This window comes from Calypte anna, chromosome 11 (genome assembly GCF_003957555.1).
Source record: "Calypte anna isolate BGI_N300 chromosome 11, bCalAnn1_v1.p, whole genome shotgun sequence".
Classification (NCBI taxonomy): domain Eukaryota; kingdom Metazoa; phylum Chordata; class Aves; order Apodiformes; family Trochilidae; genus Calypte; species Calypte anna.
Window position 1 is genome coordinate 13,985,320 of NC_044257.1, and position 19,653 is coordinate 14,004,972.

The window sequence follows — 19,653 nt, forward strand, 5'->3', positions numbered from 1 at the left end:
CACTGGGAGATAGACTGACACACAAGTTATCCTCAGAGCAGGTTCCTTTCAGAAATTATGTTATTCTAAGGGAATAATCTTAAAATAGAATCAAAACAGCTACCACCAAGTTAGCTAATAGAAAGCAGGAGGGCACCAATGAATCTAAAATCCCACTCTCCCTGGGCCTTGGTCTTAACTCGGGGCTGCAGGGAGGCTTACACCTTTTCTTTCAAAGAAGTGATTATGGTTACCAGACTTTACAGGTCATCTCAAGCCTGTACTTGAGCACACGGCTTTAAAGGGCTCTCTGCATGAAAGGAAGAAATAGTTCAATGAACTTTGGTTTAATATCTAAACAAAGAAGCAATGTTAGCTTTGGTTCATTCCAGTCATGCAGGACATGTTTAAAAGCCTGAAAAAAACCTCACTTCAGTAGCTGCTGCCTCTGCTCTATAATCTAAAAGCTCATATGAACACTTGGCTGATTGTGAAGAGGAGTAAATTTCTGCCCTCTGTTTTCAAGTCTTAATAAGCAAATAATGATCAGTGCATCCCTAATCACTGGGTCAGGATAAGGTAGAAAGCAAACAGCCATAGCCTTTTGAAAACTCTGATGACTATTAAAGCTCTGCTGTTTACCAGCTTTCACTCTAGGCCAGATCTATATTCAGCTGTCATACGATGGAAGCCAGGCTGCTAGCAGACAAACAGAGATGCAGCAAGCTGCCTGTGTGTGGCATTTGGGCAAATAAAACACAAAAACCAACCTAGGATGTTACTGAGGGTCCTTTGGTCTCACCTCATCCCCCCTTTTGTCCTTCCCTTCTGATTTTCTCTTGTTTAATCACGCTTGATTTTTGTCAGAAAATACTATTCTGGTGTGGCCATCATTGCCAGCACACAACACACTTCAAACCTCCAGGTCCTAGAGAACCATCCAGGAGTTTCTGCCCCTCACAGCACCGAAGCTTCGTGGTGTGAGATAGTGTTTTGTTTTACTATAGAAAGAGCAAAACAATCAGCACACTATAATTGCTATCTGCACCAAGGCACCTTTTTCCCACGTAATTTATAACACCTAGACAAACATCCTAATATTCTCCCTTGAGAGACCTGGTTAGAGTATAAAATTCAAATCTAACTTAATCTCAGTCTGAGCTGACTGATTGTGCTGGGTTGTTCCCAAGCCATTTCTTTCATGTTTACCTGGCATGTCTCTTGTCAGCTACTTCTGCAGCAAATGGCTTGGGTTTCTGAACGTTGCCTTGATCTTTGCTATTTGTAACAATGCTGTGTCCAACACCCCGCACCACCTGCATGCTAGCAGAAACTGGAAGGTGTTTTGAGACCAGTGCAGATGATCAAGGGTTAAAGGATTAATGTAAGAAAGAAGTTTATGTCCCTGCCCAAGAGTAACAACCGAGTAGAATTTGCAGCATGTTATCTGTTGATTTTTTGTAAGCTTGAAAGGGAAGCTGTGGGGGGGTTGTTAGAGGTGTGGAGTTCAGTCAATGTCCAGACTATTGCACTCCTCTGTGGCAGCCTCCAAGGGCTTTTTGATTTTGCTCTGGTTTTTACCACATGGCTGGAAACCTGAGTCATTTCAGGGAAAGTGTTCAGTACTCAGAGTTCAGTTTAGCTTACTGCTCTCTGTATGAAGCCATGAGTATTTACCAGGCTGCAGAAAAGCTCATCAACACAAACCTAGGAGGTAAACAGAGCAGATGCATCACTGCTTCCTACCCTGGAAGAATACAGGGTCATGTTCACTTTCATCTTTCAGAGAGAATGACTAACTCCTAGTGGACTTAACACAGGTATTTTAACCCTTCACATATGGGAACCTTTCTTCTGCTCCACAGGCATTTTTGTAAGATGAGAAAAAAAGGGCAGGAAGAAGCATTGACAACCTTCAGAGCAATTGGCCTGGCTCTCAAAAAATCAGACACCTGCCATCATATAAGACAGATTCTAATTTAGAAAGCAACAGTCTTCAAAGTTGTTGGTAAAAGCTTTAAGACTGACTGAACTACAAATCTAAAGAGAGTAAAGAAGACTCCTTAATCTTGCTGCTTCTGAAACTTCATGAAGTTTCATGCTTGGACTGGGCAGCAAGGGATTAAATGGGTGGGCTCAGGGGTGCTACTGACATTGTTAGTTTAGGAACAGCTGCCAGCTTTAAAAAGGGGAAGAGGGTTATGGTTTGGGTGAATGGAGTTAGTGACTGGGTGAGGGCTGCAGGAATGGGGGGAGCTGCTTGATTTCCTTTGAAGATTAAGAAAGCTTTGATCTGCCTGGATGAGGTTTTGGGGTGGTTTTTTTTTTTTTAATGCTAGGGACTATGCTGAAAAGCTACAATTAACCCAGAAGAGCTGGGAGAAACAGTGAAGGAAAACTGTTGTAGCATGAGAGCTGAGAGGCTGGGGAATGGGAGCTGAGTAATTTTCTAGGAGCAGCTTTGCTCTTAGAGCTACAGCTGTGAAGCACTTGAGCTGCCCATACCCCCAGCTCCTGCAAGCTGCTGTCCCTGTCATGTACAGGGGCTCTCTTGCTGGTCCCAGGTCCAAGGTCCCAGCTGCCACCAACCAAGCTCCTGCTACCTGCAGCCCTGCTGGAAGCAGCTCTGGCTCAGGAGAACTGGAAACGTGCTATGTTCTGCCAGACACTGGCTGTGTCCCTGCCAAATATCATTTTCCTGATAAGCTGCAGGTTCCAGTACAAATCATTTTGTGCTCTTCTGCTAGATAATCTTTGTAAATACATTTCCCACATGGAGAGATGTGTTTCACTGTATAGAGCAGCAGTAAATGACACAGCATCTTAGCTGCCCAAGAAGAGCAGAGTGAGACAGCACATATGCCAGATGCATTATTTATTATAAGAATTTCTGTACTATCCCTGAAATGGCTAGCACATGGGACAGCCAGGTGATAAGTTAATGACTAAAAAATAATTGTAAAGACTGACAGGTCAAGTTAGCTGAATGGTGACTGGGGTGTCTTCCAGTGATACAGGCATCATGTGGCCTGGAAGATGTTTTCCAGAGGATTCCAGGAAAAAAACATTTCTCTTGTTGCTAACTCAGAAGAGAGATTATAAGTGAAGTGTTTCTGCTTTTCTAAGTCAGTTTGCTTTGGTGGATTACTTTTCTGTTCCTCTGCTGCTGTTTTTTCCTTCCAGTATTTGCACTTTATATTAGGAATATTTTCCCACTGTAAAAAAAATTTAAAAAAACAAACAAACCAAGTCTCCTGTGACACACCCAGTATCTCATTGGTCCTATGAAAGCATCCCTTTGGATTCCTGGACCATGTATATTGCAGACAGGATGAGTGAAACTAAGTGACTTGTCCAATGCAATATTACTCTCATTTGACTTAAGAACTTAAGTTTCTCTGGCATTTGAATATCCACTTAGTGAAGGAATCCAAATTAAACTTAGCAGCTGAAATGGAAGTTCTGCCTCCATGGCTAAAAGCTGTGTCTCAAATCATAGCTGCTTACCTACTCCAAAGCAATGGAGATGCACAGAGTGTTACTCTGCATACCCTACACTGAGGACCTGTCAACAAAGCCCCAGAGAAATATATGCAGCTGAAAGACAATAGTCTGAATTTTCCTTGCTTTCTCATCAAATATAATAGGTCAATACTGAACCAATACTGAATGATACAATTATGAGCATGTTCCACTGTTTCCTTGGTCATCCTTTTCATGTATATCTGAGTAGTTACCTTTGGTAGGGCATATCAAGGAAAGGAGAAACTTGGATCCCCAAACCCCAGTTTGTTCCAACAAGCAGTGCCTGGCTTCAGATGAGACTTTAGATCCTGCCATTCTGGCTCATCCTCATGGGTGGAAATGGCTTGATCCATCTGAGGATCAGCTGGGAAATGTTGTTGCACACTGGGCTGTAAAAGTGAATTCCATAATTCTGGTCTGATTGCCAAGTGATGTTGGATGCATCCATGGGTGGTGTCTTTATGCTGGGTGTCACTAGACAGAGGCAGTACTCACAGGCACAGCACAGGCATGCAGCAGGAGATTTACAGAAGGAATTCTTTAAGGTCTCACCTGAATGACCAGCCTGGAACTGCTCACCTACATGCATCAGGTGCCATTGGCTGTGCTGTGTGACATTTGCTCTAACCAGTTCCCACAGTTCACATATAAAATGTTAGTCTGATTTCAATATTGTCTTTTTTTGCAGCACATTCCCTGGCATTGAAGGTTAATTTAATAAAGCATACATAATGTGATTCATATGAGATTTTTGATCTGCATTTTGTTCAACATGTCAGTGATACATAAAGTTATTACAGTGTTCTGTTTGCTAATTATCAAGCAAAACAGGATAATAAAAGGATAATTGTTGCAAGCTTCCTTCCTTATTCCTATTAAGATGGCAAATTCAACTAAAACTGGAATCTCACAGGAGTTATACCACTGGCTTTGACAGGGACAACATCAAGCTGATTGATTCTCTAATCAGCTTGCAGTATAAAAATTCAGGAAGTAATATTTATTTCCATGCCATAGCTTTTCTGGCTGGGGAAAAAAACAAACCAAACAAAAAAAAAAAAAAAAAACCTGATTAATTTAAAAATCCTTACTCAGTTCTCCATATTAAATTACACTGTTATGCATTGCCAAAACAAGTTATCTTTCTTGAGGATGCAGCATTTATTTGTACTGGTTTCATGGAGCCACTGGAGCAACAATGTGAAGTACAAAGTGGAAAATCCTTGCACAGGGAATACAGCTGCTCCTCTGCATTTGCAGCTGTGCTGCTTCTGACACTCCAGGGGACCCATGGCCCTCCATTCTGCTAGGAGGCAAAGTACAAAAAATGGCCAAGCTCCTGCACCAGGTTGTATAAGAAGCTTGGATATGTAAAGCAAGCACTTGTCTGATGGGTCCTACACTGAGAGATGAATTTGTTAGCCTTTCCTCAGGACAGCTGTCTTGCTTCCTGCTCATACTAGATCCTTTGTGAAGGAACTGCCCTGATAGAGACTGTTCATTGCTTGCAGCCTGGGGAGCATTTACATCATGCAACAGTGTGCAGTGCCAAGTTCCTCAGACTAATGGAGACTCAAGCTGCTCAGTCTATGTGGCAGCACGAACCTGTCAGTGTGTATCTGAAAGGAGTTTTGCCATTGCTGAACTAGCTGAAATCTAATGTTGCACAAAATTTACTGGCTCGCTTGTATATGTCCATCTTTGGTGGCCTGGCACCACTTTTCCTCTGCTTGGGGAGATGGTCCCTGACTGTTTTGCCATTAATAATCAGGGAAGGAACAAAGGCTGTTGGCCTTACGCAGGCAAAACTGTTGCTTTAAGTGAGAATTTAACTCACAGCAACTTCCCCTTCCCCATTTCTGTGGGCAACATGCAAGTCTGTTAAGCAAGGGAGAGCACAGAGCTTGATAAAATCATAAGCCAGCAGCTCTCTGCACTATGTGATTGCTCAGTGAATGTGAGAGGGGAGGGAGGAACTATAGCACATGGCTGCAACCTGAGGCTGTGCTTGCCAGCTCTGTGCTGCAGTCATGTACAGCTGCCACTGCTAGAGGAGCAGCACAGGACAAGGAGCCAGGTAAAGCTTGAGACTTGGCAGGTCCATTTTAGCTGCAGGTCTCCATGTCAGCTGGGAGCTTGGCCCTGCAGGGAGGGGTATGAGAACTGCAAAGCTATGTCCTGTGGCTGGAGAAGCACAGAGAATGAACATGGACAATGAATATCAAATCCAGGCAAACCCAAGAACATGTTTGTTCTTCTACTGCAATGAACTGATGTCAAACATCATCCTGAGATACAAAGATCTTCAGAAAATTAATCAGCCAATTTATAAAGTCAGATATCCATGTAACTTGAGAAATCATGTCACCTGTTTACATGAAACTGATTTAATCTGAGCAGAGCCTGTGGCATTATTTTAGGAAAGAATATTGACAAAACAGTACAATCAATTTCCCATTTCTTCTGAAATCCCAACTGTACAAACATGTCTGATGGGTTACTGATGGGTTACTGTCTGAATTACTGTTCTACAGGGAAAGGAAGCATCAGAAACTGTATAACCAGACTGAGACTCATCCTGTACTAAGTTACAGCGGGGTAAGGCCATATAACAAAATGGATTTACCCTGAGTATTAAGCAGGCAGAGGAGAGCCTGGTCTTTTTTGTTTTACTGTGAGGGATAAGCAACATAAAACCAGAGCTCTTCTAATCATTCCTAGGGCACTTAAGACATCTGCTGGAAACAAGAATAAACTGCAGTAAGAATGTAAGTGACAGAAGGAATAATGAAAAATTATGTGAAATTTACATTTCCACAGTGTCTACATTACTTGGCAAGTGCCAGAATATTCTCTGTTTGAAAGTACTATCTGAAAATATTTGAATAAATAGCCTGTTTACTCCTGCTGTTCTAGTTGCCACTGAGGAATCAAATTTCAGTCTCAAAAAACTTCAAGCCTAAATGTAGTCTTTGAACTCCCTTCCTCCTGATGCGTGAGGTCACACAGCAGACACACATGCACAATTTGTAGCATCATGGACTGGGAAGAAGATCTGACACTAAAGTACAGGTCAGGTTTCAGGCTTTGGATGGATGTGAGCATCAACTGCCTTTGAAGTTGGATATAAGGGGTGACACAGTTCTCTTTCCCTCTTTCCTTACAAATAATGCTTAAAAACATCTGGCTTGCAAATAATAATAATGTGACTCCAAGTCTTTAAGGAGGGTATTTTGCCTGGGTATGTTGCCACTTGCACATCCTTAGCTGCTTAATCCCACATTACAGACCCACAGCTCAGGTTCTCTGGAGGTGCTTTGCTCATGGGGTCGTGGCTCAGAGAGAGGATACAGCACCAGGCTGGAAATAGGTGGGAGATGGATGGTGTTCTGGGGGTGTGATGTGAGGTTCACACATACCCCAAGCAACGCACAGATCCATCTCTTAATGGCACTTCCCAGCTCTACCAGAGGAATCTCATTCTGCAGGAAGGAAAGAAAATGAGAAGGGGGAATTTGTAACCCCCTTTTCATGACAAAGAGCCACTTTCAGCTAGTTGTAATGTTACAATCTAACATTACATAATATAATGCAAATTGTTGTGGTAAGGCTTGCTAGGCAGGAGCTTGCATGGAGCCAGTCACTGCCCTCAGCTGCTGCTTTCCCCTCCTCCAGCAGGGTAGCTCACTTCCACTTCTCACTGCTTGAGTTTGCTTTCAGAGAGAGACAGACATCTCCCTAGAATTCAAATTTAGGTGGTATTTTTCCTTCCTGAGCAGGCAGCTGAAAACTTCTTTTAAATTTTAAAGAATGGTATTTTACTTGGACCACATCACAGATTTTACATCCCTGGGGTCTGGTGCACAAGCTGATTATCCCTTTGCATGGGGTGGTGCTGCTTCTAAAACATGGTAAAGTAGAGGCAGCTGTTAACAGGTCCTGTGACAGCCTTGAACTGCAGAGTCCTTGTTTGGGTACTTGCTTCAAGCCAGGCTGGCAGCCCCCAGCTGAAGCATCTCAGTCAGTGGGCAGCTAAACTGGCTGGGTGGAAGCTGCAGCACTAAAAGTCTCTGAGAGCACCTCTGTAGAAGGGCCATAAAACAGGAGTTAGGGACCTTAAAGGTCATCTGGCCATACATGAGGTGGGTTCTTGAATTTCTGGGTTAGCAAAGCAGAAGAACTCAGCTCTTGAGCGGAACTTTCAAGTCCTCGGTGAAATGCAGCCACCAAAGGAAGACAAAAACAGATTCCTGAGAAGGTCTGATTTTCCATCTGGTGTAGGAAAATCCTACAAACATCTGCACAAGCCAAAGCATAATCCTCACTCTGGCCGACCCTACTGGCAGGATGCAAAGCTACACTGTTGGTAACCTGCTATGAACTTGTGAATGTGCAATTCAGACTGTCTGGGGAGCTTCACAGTGCCTAAATCAAGGCTCTGTCCAAATCGTTTTGTCTGGCACAGGTAAGAATGAGCAGAAACTCCTAAAGTTATGTTAATGTGATGCTGAAAAACCTCATATTAGGGAGAATGTCATGATCAAAAATAAAATATTTACAGGGAGAAATTAAATGCTCAGGATGTTTTCAGATGATTTCCAGGAAAGAAAAAAGGCAGCAGACGTTACAAGAGAAAAATTAGCACAACAGGTAATTTGTGTTTACAAAAGAGAAAGACACATTCTCATACACATCCCGAGGGCTAAACAAGCTGAGCTGCTGCCAGTAATTCCCAACATGGAAACTTTGCCAAGTCTGCTGAAGTAGCATTTTAAAAGACCCCCTTCCCTTCTATTTGCACCTGAACTGCAAAGACACTACTTTAAATTGTCTCCTAACAGCCTTTATCTTTACAGACAACACAGAGTCAACTGATCCACAAAAGTCTCCATTTTGAGAGGGATTATGGTTTGCACATTTCACATAACTATCAAAGCATTTATCTCTAAATAAATAGCTATTTTTTCAGGGACCTTTCAGCCTAAAGAAATATGCCATGGCAGCCAGCAAAACACTCAGTAGCTACTTATTTTGTAGTTAAGGGCCTGAAGTAAAAAGGATTTGACAACTGTGCCATTCTGTAGAGATTTCTGAACCCTGTAAGAAGGCAACTTTATCAGTGCAGAGAGACAAAAGATAGGTAACCAAAAAAAGAGTGCAATGGCTTTGCTAAAATTGCTTCATGTAGATTTGCTCTTTTCTGAATCTTTTTTCAGTGAATATAATCTTTATTCACTGTCATTACAAGAAAATGAAAGGATTACAGGTGAGATAGTTTGGTCACATATTTGCCTTGACTGTGCATGATAGATGTAAGAAGTCTTTCTGCAGCCTCTTGCAAGTTGTTTATCCTCCTTTATGCTTGCTTAGATCCAGCTATGAGATGCTGTCGTGAGAACCCAAATAAAAGACACAAGAAGCACTTATTCCAGGAGCTCAAAACACTGCCCTGATTCAGCTTTCCAGTAGACATTATTTATATCTCAAATTTCTTCAATTTCTGAGGCTTGTATTTACCTCATGGGAAGTGAAAAGCACCAGACCCTGGAGGTAATAACAGCTAGGTTTGGAACTGCAAAATAGCACCTTGAGAAATCTATTTATTGATCAATTTCATTAGCAGTGCCAAGATGAGGCACAGATTTTGGGTGGAACAAATTAGCAGGACTAGAAAAAAACTTTAACTGATTGCAAAAACCCAAAGTATCGTTCATAAGTTTCACAGAACCTCACAGACCATAAGGCTAGCCCTTCCCTTTTCTAAACACACAGTTTATTTGTATAAATTTCCCCAAAATAACTTTGGTGCTGGGATTTCAGCCATAATCCCAACTTCATACCTGGTTGGACTGAGATCAAATCCTTAGGAAAGACTTTGCAAGAGTTTTGAAGGCCAAGGAAATCAAGCATACCACATTTTTCAAGCATGACATAACCCATGACTGGTAAAGCTTGCAAAATTTGTTACATTTGAGACAAATGAAAATCAACCAGTGAATCCCATTTACCATTCAAGACAGTCATAGAAGCTGATCCATGGGAGGAGGTAATCCTTTAACTAACCTTTGTCTTATCTACTTTTGTTGGCTATTCTGGCTCTGTGAGTTGCCCCACTTGGAATTCCTTAGCCTGGCAACAGCTCCGATCAGTTTTCATTTTCTTTTTATACTCTGAGTATAAAGGGAAAATAGTTACCCACATACAAGCTTTTTTTCCCCAAATGTCACACAGAGCTGGAATTTCCACAAGCAAAATGCTGCAAGAAAAAAGTTTGCTATGATTTCAGTGACAGATACAGCCCATCAGTTTCCCATTTGGTGCAGCAAACCACAATTAACTATAGAGCATGGAGGGGACTGCAGATCTCAGTAAAACATGGCCAGTCTATTAGCAGTATATGAGCAGTTTACTTCTCAAGAGACTGAAGCATGAATTTTCTCTAAAGATATTTCTTTTAAGCACTGTTTTCTTTGCAGCTCTACTGCCCCACGAGATAAGTAGAAGACACGATCTCCCTACATAGGATGCTGCTCCACACAAGAGGAAATGGCTTCTGCAGCCAGACCTATTTCAGGATCTCAAACCCAGCATGCAGTCCTCATCTCACACCAACTTCTCACACTCTGTACCCAATTGCTTGTTCTTTCCACAAACCCAGTTGAGGCTGAGAATAGAGACGAAAAAACAACAGTATAGGGAGTTTTTCTGAGCCAGTTTACAGAAGCATATAAAGGTAGAACTGTCTCTGAGGGGATGGACTTTTTACCTTGAAAAGCCTCTGTGGAGCAAATGAAATAAACCTTTTACCAAAGGATGCTTATGCTCTGAATGGCTCAGTTGTTTGAAGGCAACTGAATGAGCCATAAAACCAGGTGCCTGCACAGTACAGGAGCTATGGCTTTTGCAAGATATTTCTTATCAAAGCACTTCAAGAGTGCTTTGAAGTGAACTAAGCACTTCAAGAGAAAACATGATTTTGTCAGTACACAGAAGTTATACTATACTGGTGTAAATAAAAATCACAATCCCATCCTAGTCTAGATGCAGCTATAAAGGTATGAGGCTATTTATACTTCTATGGCACATTCAGATATGGAAAGAGGAATAATTTGTCCCAGGATATATTGCACCTATATAGAGGTGTATAGGGCCATATTACCACTCTCTGGGCTGTAACATATCACTATCCCTATGCTAGTAACAGGAAAATTGCAACTCTAAATGTCATTCTAATGCTGGTTTCAAGACCATCCACAGATCAAGCACTCACTTCAGCGAGGCTCTAGGCCTCCTATGTGGTTCCATTTCCTTCTTCCTCACAGTAGCACTTGGAGTTTATGTCTTCTAAGCAACATATTTTGATTTTCTTCTGACTCTCCTGCCCACACACTGTACACAAGAATTTAAACTTCATTCCTCAGTTGCTATAGTTGTGTGAAACCTATTTCTCAGGTACCCTGGGCAAATTCTAGCCAAACAAGTCCCTAGACTCTTTGTGTCTTACAGCTGCTGCAAGGCCAGCTTTGTGATTCAGGTTTTAGGAGAGAAGTCCAGCTGAGCTACTTGCAAACTGGTAAAATGCTCAAAGAAACTACTGAACGAGGGGGACAAAGCTTTCTAAACAAGGTTTCAATCTGTTTTCAAGAGGACATAACATGGCACACTCCAAAAAGCACAGGTTTTCTCTCAGGCTCTTGGCCAAGAACTCTCAGAATACCAGATCTGTGTTTTCTTTATACCTCCATTTCTAGAGTTGTGTGCTTGCCTCAGCAGAGTACAAATCTTTTTCTGTCAGACTCATTTCACAGAAAGAAAAGAAAGCCTGTGTTAGAAAATTGAAGTTCCTTGGAGCAGGAACAAATATATTCTGGTACGGTGTCCTTACACACATAGAAGTGCTTGCTGCCCCCAGCTGCTACTCCTGCCTCTCTTAGAGCCTATGGGACAGCAAAGGTCCACATGAAACAGCTTCAGGGTTTTACAGCTCTGTTACTGAAGTAACCCAAAATTAGCCCTAATTTAATGTCAGACCAGAAGCTGCAGTGGCTCAGCATCAGAAGGAATTCTGATACCTCCGAGAAGGGACTAAGTGAAAACCTAACTAGAGACAGTTATTGATTCAGCTCTCTGCCTTAATTAACTTATATTGATGGCCCAATATTACTGGGATAAAATACAGATCAACCCTGAATTTAGGATTAGTTCTAAATGACAGATTAAAGCTTGAACTAGACCCTTGCAAAGCTCCTTGTTTTTCTCTCTGACAGCTCACACTTCAGTTTCTGGTGTGCTAGTTGGACTGAGAGCCTTTTCCACATCTAACTCTGTACTGAAATGGGCAGCGATGTGAGTGGTTTGATAGCCAGTCCTGGGTGGGTGGCACCCTGTATTAACCAGCTCTGGTGTAGCATGCTCCGTAACAACACTGAGGACTTAGCAATGTTGATCCAGAGGTTTCCCTATACAATCTAACCTACTTCAATATTTTCAGGCAGGACCACTGAAAGTAAGTTGTATCATTATCAGGATACATATAAAATAAAGTTTATTAGCTAATGGTTAATAGGTGCTTACTAGTAATGGATTATTAGAATGGAGGTAGTTGTTTAAAGGTATTCAAAACAGATGGTTTAAGTATGTTTAACATTGTAAGTACTGAAGTGCTTTTAGACTGTATGTAGGAGTTGAAAAAAAGCAAGTATGCACTCATGCAGTGTAAAAGAATGTCCCTAAATCTCAGCTTTCATTTAATAAATAGTCTTCTGCTGTTACAGTTCTCAAAAAAAAAAAATTTGGCAATGTGAGCAGAATGTAACCAAGGCAGAGACAGAAGAGATGTATAGAATAACAGCTCTGCAGGGCATGAACTGTGCCTGCCAGCACTTCATCACCCAGTGATGACTTCAGTGTCAACATTTCAAACAAACTCTCTCTTATGGGATGGTTAGGGGGGTGGGAATGGTAGGGTAGAGAGGAAAAAAAAACAGCCAAACAAAAACCCGAAAGTGTGATGTACAGGCACATTATTGTGACAATTTAATTTGTCCACCAAAATCAGTGAGAGGTTCTACTGCTTATAGCAATCCTAATTAAAAGGCAGACCCACAAAGCTCAACAGAGCTCAAGGACAAATGAAAGTGAACCAAATGCAGAGAGCTCGCCAGAATCCAGAGACATCATCCTGCTTTGAGCATCTTCTGCTTTACTGAGAGCAGCATCTCTTCCTCTGCCCACATATTCAGGACTTGGGAACCTTTGAAACAGTATCTTTTACTCCCCTGACTAGAGCCTGCAGATAGCATGACACTGCTCTTAATCAGAAATGCAGTCATATCTATTAGGCATTTATTAAATCTTCATAAATTAATAAACTCACTCCTCACATGATGTGGTTTTAGTGTATATGCATATATGTGTGAGTATGTAGCTGTAATGTTTGCATTTACTTAAGAGAGAGTAAATCCTTTTTTTGTTTCAGTGTAAATAAGATCATGACCCCTTGTCATGACTTTGCCAGCTTGGGTCAGAGCTGTGCTGGATTAACCTGTTATAGTTGTAGAAATCTTCTGGCTGCCTCTCCTTGAGGCTGGCATTGCACAAAGTGGGTTTGAGTATCCATCTGCTTTTCTATACATTTTGGCTTGAGAGTTAAACCAGGAGATAGAGTGCTTATTAGTGGCATTCAGTGCACTGGTCACTGCTAGTACAGCCTCTGCAAAAGGAACCTGACCCAGAATTTCAGATGAGGTGTGAGAACAAGGGGGTGCCTTATGCTACAGCCAGCTTAAGTATTAAACATATTTCGTAAGCAGGGAGTACAGCCAACCCTATCATTACAACTTTTATAAACTCACCTCAGTCAGTCCCAACTGAGATGTGTCTGTGTGACTTGCTCTCAGAGCTGCTAAAGAGAATTTCTTGAAACTTCTTGTTAAATTCTTCAGAAGAGACATGGCACAAACTGGAATTATGATTTTTCTACTCATAAGCATACTACTCCTGGATCAGACCATCAGCCAGGCTTCCAAATTCAAAGCCAGGAAGCACAGCAAACGTAGAGTGAAAGGTACTGGGTTTTAACTGGGAGAAAGGACAGAAGCTTACAGATTGTGCAAGTTTACTATGCATTTAAATAACATTGCATGAATCAGAAACTAGCATAACACAAATGCTTAGTAACTTTAAATTAATATTTACAGAGTCTATATTATATGTAATTAATTTTTTAATGCAAGCTGGCAAAGCTAAAAATAAAGTTGCAGAATAAGTTATGGAAATAGAGCTGTATAAAAGTTGCAAATATGTTGCTCTGTTATGCCTATTCATCTCTGTTGAGTTATTTAGGACTTGGAGTTAGAGCTGAGAGAGGACTCTGACTGATCATTCTTAGTTACATGGTTACATTGACTAAGATCAGAAGAATGGAAATTCATGTACATATGGTAGAAAAGAGCAGAATAAAATATTAGGCCTCCAAGGGCTATTGTTCAGATTTTTGTGCTGTTTCCTAATTTTAGAGAATGTCTGTCTAATATCTGCAGAACATTACTTCACCTGTGTGACAAGTACTGTGCAAAGGCAAGTCAAACTAATGAAGCAGAAATTCCCAGAGCAAAGCTTACAGAACAAAGAAAAAACCACTGGATGTTGTTTGAAAATGTCTGTGCACTTAATTTAAAGACTTATTTCTAATAAAGGAGGGTTTGATGGAGGTTGCACTATGGTAAATATTTAAACTCCTAGTCAATGAAAAAAAATGCAGTTTTGATAAAGCCATTGTACAACATAATTACACCCCTCCAGAGCTGTACACTTATATATACTTCCTTCTCCTTTTGAATCTCTATATTTTTCAGTTTGGTGTCCTAAGGACAGGCTTATTATGCCCTTTTTTTGCCAACACATTTGTATGTCAACCTTCCACTGCTTTTGTACTTGAAAAAAATTGGCAGAAGAATGGAGCTCCTGAAGATAAGGTTGCCAATATTTTATGAAATTCAGAATGATTGTACAAACCAAAAAAACCTACATTAGTGTCTTACTATGAAAATGTTACACCAGGAGTTCAGTTTATTCTAGTTTTTAACTCTTTTGAAGTAGATAGAGGTCATGGAGAGCTGGGAGGAGCACGGATTGAGGAACTGGGAGTCTTGCTTTGGGGAACCATGGAGTCACGAAGCACAGCTGGGATTATCCCCATAGGCAGTAGGGAATATGGAGAAGAATAAAGCTTTCTGGGGTGCAGCTGGAGGTTTAGGTGATGTAACACAGATCTGTAGGAACTGTGGTTTTGTTAATTCTGTTGTGTGTGAAAGAGCTTATTTATTCCTCATGTTCATTACTGTGGCTTCTGGAAGGCCTGGTTACTGCTGCAATCAAATTATGATCTTGTGCAATGGCAGCATGACTGCTAGTTGTTTGGTGGTAGTGGAACATGATAATGATTAAGGAACAAAGAATGGAAAAGTGGACATGAAAATGGAGTTATGTGAATATTAGCTTCTTTTCATGTCCTACCATTTTCTTGGAGCTTTGGTAAGTGCTACAGAATGGGGATTCAGACTGAATTTCTGTGACTCAACTCACCAGGCCCTCTTGGTACTAATGGAGAGAGGGAGTTTCCTCCTGGGAGAAGAAATTGCAGCTCAGCAAGTTTGTCTGCATACAGTCAGGCAATGAAGTTGGATTATATTAGGTGTTCCTCACTGTGTTAAAACAAGAGCTGAGTGAAATTTTCATGCTTACAAAAATAACATTTCTTTGCATAAACACAACTTGTGTCCTGCTATTATTTGTATGTCATATATTTACACCATGGTTCAAAACTACATAGGCAAATTTTGCTATAAATTAGATACTGGCACACTATAAAATGATTAGTTGCAACAATCTATGGTTTTCAAACAGTTACTTGGATAAAGTTGAGCATAAAATGAGATTTAAACTGTATGGGTGAAATATAAAGATGAATTCCTCTTGTTTTTTAATAGAACATTACATGAATTCCTATATTAAGCAAAAAATATTTAAAAGAAATCAAAAAATATCTCAGCAATGCAGAAACCCATGATGTTTTGAAGCAGCTTTTTAAAAAATGCATTTTTGTATGTGTATCTGTTCATTTCTCTCTTTTATTTAAGAAAAAGATGACCTAAAGACCCAGATTGACAAATTGTGGCGAGAAGTAAATGCTCTGAAAGAAATGCAAGCACTTCAGACAGGTAAAGCAACTTACAGTGGTCTGTAGCTTCCAAAAGTTATCCTCCCTCCTTCACTCCCATCCTGCTCTTTATTGGGGATTGGTGTCTGAGAAATGCAAGTCCTTAGGAGCATGGTATGCCATAGCTGTAATGGAGGTGCTATGCACAACCCCAAGTGGTGATTTTAGCTATAATCAGACAAAGACAACAATGTGTGTTACTCTGAGAGTTTGAGAGTTCAGCTAGTCAATGAGTTAGGTCCTCAGCTCCTATATGAGTGTGGGCTAACTATCAAGGCAAAAATATTAATAGAAAAGTCTGAGAATACCCCCAAGAGGAAGCTAAAAGGACTGAGTATTTTTAAAGTGTGGAGTCTGTGACATTCAAATGTGAATATGGCCATAAAACTTCAAAGTAATGCACACTGTGAGTTCAGAAATATTCCATATCAATGTGCAGAGTCCTTTGGGTATTTAAACAGCCAGATGGAAATTTCCAAACAAAATATGAAGGGTAAGTACACACACAGACTGTTCTGCTTTTCCACAGCTGTTGACACAAAACTTTGCATTTAAACATGTAAAAGAGGACACTACAGAGGAAATGACATCATTCACATGAAACAGAACATATTTTCCCTAGGGCTGTTAATATCTGGGTTGTTCTATTTTATGTCTTGGGTTACGTAGAGCTTTTTGAGCTTTACAAAATATTTTTATTTTAAATTTCTTATAAGACTTCAAAGTTTCTTAAAAAAGGAAGCCGGTGCTAGACAAGGAACTCTTGTTTAAAAGTAATTCTTGTATTGCTTCCAGAAGGAGCTTGAGAGTAAGCATGCAGTGGCTTAGAAATTAAGCCAGAGCTGGGAGATTTTCTACCCTCAAAACTTATTTTGAGTTATATTCTAAATTCAGAACTCACACTGCTCAACTAGATTCCAAATTTGGCAAAGAGAGATCTATCACCCTTCTCACTCTGACCACCTTTATAAAGGACCTTATTAGACTTGAAAAAGGAGCTTTATTTTTAGCTTATGTATGTTTCCAAGAAACCCCTTACAATCTGATTTCTTATTTATTTCAAATTTCCTAGGTCTCCTCTCTACATGGCCCTGAAATGTTGCCACGTGCCATTTAGCAGCACACACTTTCTCCCTATCAAAGGAGAACGTCTTCATCATTACCCCAACATTGAAGTAGATAAGGTTACTCTGATCTCTGCCATGAATATAAATTCGTTAAGGAATTCAACATTTAGCAAGTATGTTCATTACTTTAGCCATTAGCAGTTAGAAAGGATAAAATTTGCAGGGTAAGCCCTGATATAAAATTCTGACCCTGAAAATGCAACTAGGGAATGCAATGTATACCACAACTGGGAATATTAAAACACTGAGACACATAGGATATGATCCAAAGTGGATTTCCATATCCTGTTGATCAGATACACAAGTACTTTTTTACAAGAACAGATGTCAGGAATTAGAAACAGTTTATGCAAAACATCAGGACAGAAGATGTTCATATTGTTTCGTGTCATATTTCTAATATATGTACAAGATGAGTTCAAGCAATAAAAGAAATTATCTGGAAACAGACATGCAGGATTCAAAAAATAATAGTTACAGAAGTTTATTCAAGGCTTTTGCTACCTTCCTAAGTTCAAAAGGAACACTCCTTCCAGGAGGATTCTTGTAAGTATTTTTATTAGGAAAATCAGTTTTTCACATATGTGCATTTGGAGAGCTGGAAAGTAAAGTTAAGGATTCACTCCTGCACGCCTACCCACCCAGACTTTGGGTTGGAAGAACTCTGACAGTGGTTCTGCAAGGCAATTCCACTTACAGAGCATATGCCAAATTAATGTTCTAGTACACTTTACAGCAAGACTTCCCTGATATGTTCCAGTATAACTAAAAGCAAACAGATTTATACATGCAAATGTTTATATTATTTGGTTAAGATTCTCATGCAAGCTCAGTAATGAGTGTAGACTTTTTATGTTTACAGATTTGAGTTACTTTGTTTCATTTGAGTTCAGAGTTCGAAGGGACAGAAAGAAATTAAAAAGAAGTGAATGTGTACTCTTCTGCAGGTGAAAGTACAATTTTATCAGCCATCAAGACAGAGATTTGAATAAGGAATTTCAAATCAATATTTCTTGGTGAGCAGAACATAATTAAAACAGCACTTTTCTGTCCTGCTCCTGTTTGCTAGGAACTAGGCTTATTCAGTGCACAAAACCTTACTTTTCTGTGGGACTTAAATAACATAAGTATTAAAAGATCTTTAGATTTTTCTTTTTATTATAAAGCCATTCCACCAGTTTTAAGAAAGAAAAAAGGTAAAAATGCATGAAAATGAGACTATTTACCAGAAGAAGACTTGTAACACATTGACAATATCCCTGGGTTACATTGTAGTGTTCTGAACAAAAAACAAAAAAAATCCTTGAGAAAATTGTATTATTGGAGGAATCTGGGGCTCAAGATTGTGTCTGGCTTATCTGCATAAAGACAGAAAAGAGTCTTCAAAGCACTTTATGGTGCTAAGATGACAGCTATGTCTGTCCTTCCTCCTAAGTATCTCTTCTTTGGAGCAGCTGTAAGAGCATGCCCTGCTTTTGACACTCCTTGTAGTGCAAGGTGCTGTGCAGAGTGGCTGGGAGCAGTCTGTTCAGGCTTCCCAAGGGCATAGCAGGAAACTGATCTTATTGCTACTCGCAGTTCCACACTGTGAAGGCAGAAGCCTTTCACTTGCTGAGGGACTTGTTTGCTTAATTCCCAATGTACCTTTAGAAAATTGTCATTTTAGGAAACATAATTTAAAGATATAGCCCAGGCTTTTACCGAACACACAAACCAATATCTATCCACAGTCTGTCTCCGTGGGACAAAGGCCCATAAGAAGTGCTACCTGGCATCAGAATCCACCAAACATTTTCATGAAGCCAATGAAGACTGCATAGCCAAGGGAGGGACACTGGCTATCCCAAGGAATAATGAGGAAACAAACATTCTTCGAGATTATGGCAAGAAAAGTATGCCCAGAGTGTCTGAGTTTTGGTTGGGTGTGATTGATATGATCAATGAAGGTAAATTTGTTGATGTCAATGGCATGGTTCTACAGTACTTCAATTGGGATCGTGCTCAACCAAATGGGGGGAAGCGTGAAAACTGTGTCTTTTTTTCTCAGAATTCACAAGGCAAGTGGGCAGATGAAGTCTGTCGCACTGCCAAGAGGTACATTTGTGAATTTCTGATCCCATAACTACATATACACATGACCATGTTTTGGATTAGTAAGGTGAATTTTTGCTTATTAGCAACCCCTCCCAGTGGGCCGAGACAGTGGCAAGTTAAAAATACCGATCTCCTGCATTGTACTTACACTTTCCTGAAAAAGAGGTTGCCTCCATTAATTTATTTTCTATTAAAGTGCTAAAAATATTATGTTTAGTGAGTGCTCTTATAATGTACAGGAATATATATTATGTTTTGACCTGCATTGTATCATATCAGCAGCAGCCTGATGTTCAGGTTGATGGGATTCACCTATTTCTATATTTAGTATCTCCTTGGTAGGATAGTATTTGCTTGAAGTCAAAATGCTAGTGAATTTATTGAAAGTTTACAAAAGATTACTGTATGGTGATGTTCCAATATAAGGTATAGGTATCCTTTGAGTTCCAGTGTTTAAGAGGGGCTTTGGGATTTTGTGAGCTCCTCTGAAAAATCACCATCATCCTTATAGAGTATAACAGGATAGATCTGTGACCAGAGTTTTACCTATGGGTTAAGAAAGCCAAATGAAACAGAAAAATCTAATGTTAATTTTTAAACAATATGGAGTTAAAAGTGACACAATGCTAGAAAATTGGGACAGTAGCTGTTCTACTGCATCAGTTAGTCCATTCGGAACATTTCTGTAGAAGAAACCAGCCTGGGACT

The 19,653-nt window shown here is 40.2% G+C and overlaps 1 protein-coding gene across 1 annotated transcript; it reads left to right on the plus strand.

Moving 5' to 3' along the window:
* Positions 1–13,398: 13,398 nt before the first annotated feature.
* Positions 13,399–19,040, plus strand: CLEC3A (C-type lectin domain family 3 member A). Its single transcript, XM_008491641.2, has 3 exons — positions 13,399–13,570; positions 15,645–15,725; positions 18,582–19,040. Exons 1-3 carry the CDS (start codon positions 13,456–13,458, stop codon positions 18,971–18,973), a joined length of 588 nt encoding a protein of 195 aa, XP_008489863.1. The 5' UTR covers positions 13,399–13,455; the 3' UTR covers positions 18,974–19,040.
* Positions 19,041–19,653: the final 613 nt, after the last annotated feature.

Bases quoted from the DNA above. Each gene is read 5' to 3' on its own strand.
- CLEC3A (XM_008491641.2), top strand. From the start codon at position 13,456: ATGGCACAAACTGGAATTATGATTTTTCTACTCATAAGCATACTACTC. The intron at 13,571-15,644 runs GTACTGGGTTTT...CTTTTATTTAAG, and splicing joins CAGCAAACGTAGAGTGAAAG to AAAAAGATGACCTAAAGACC. The intron at 15,726-18,581 runs GTAAAGCAACTT...ATCTATCCACAG, and splicing joins AATGCAAGCACTTCAGACAG to TCTGTCTCCGTGGGACAAAG.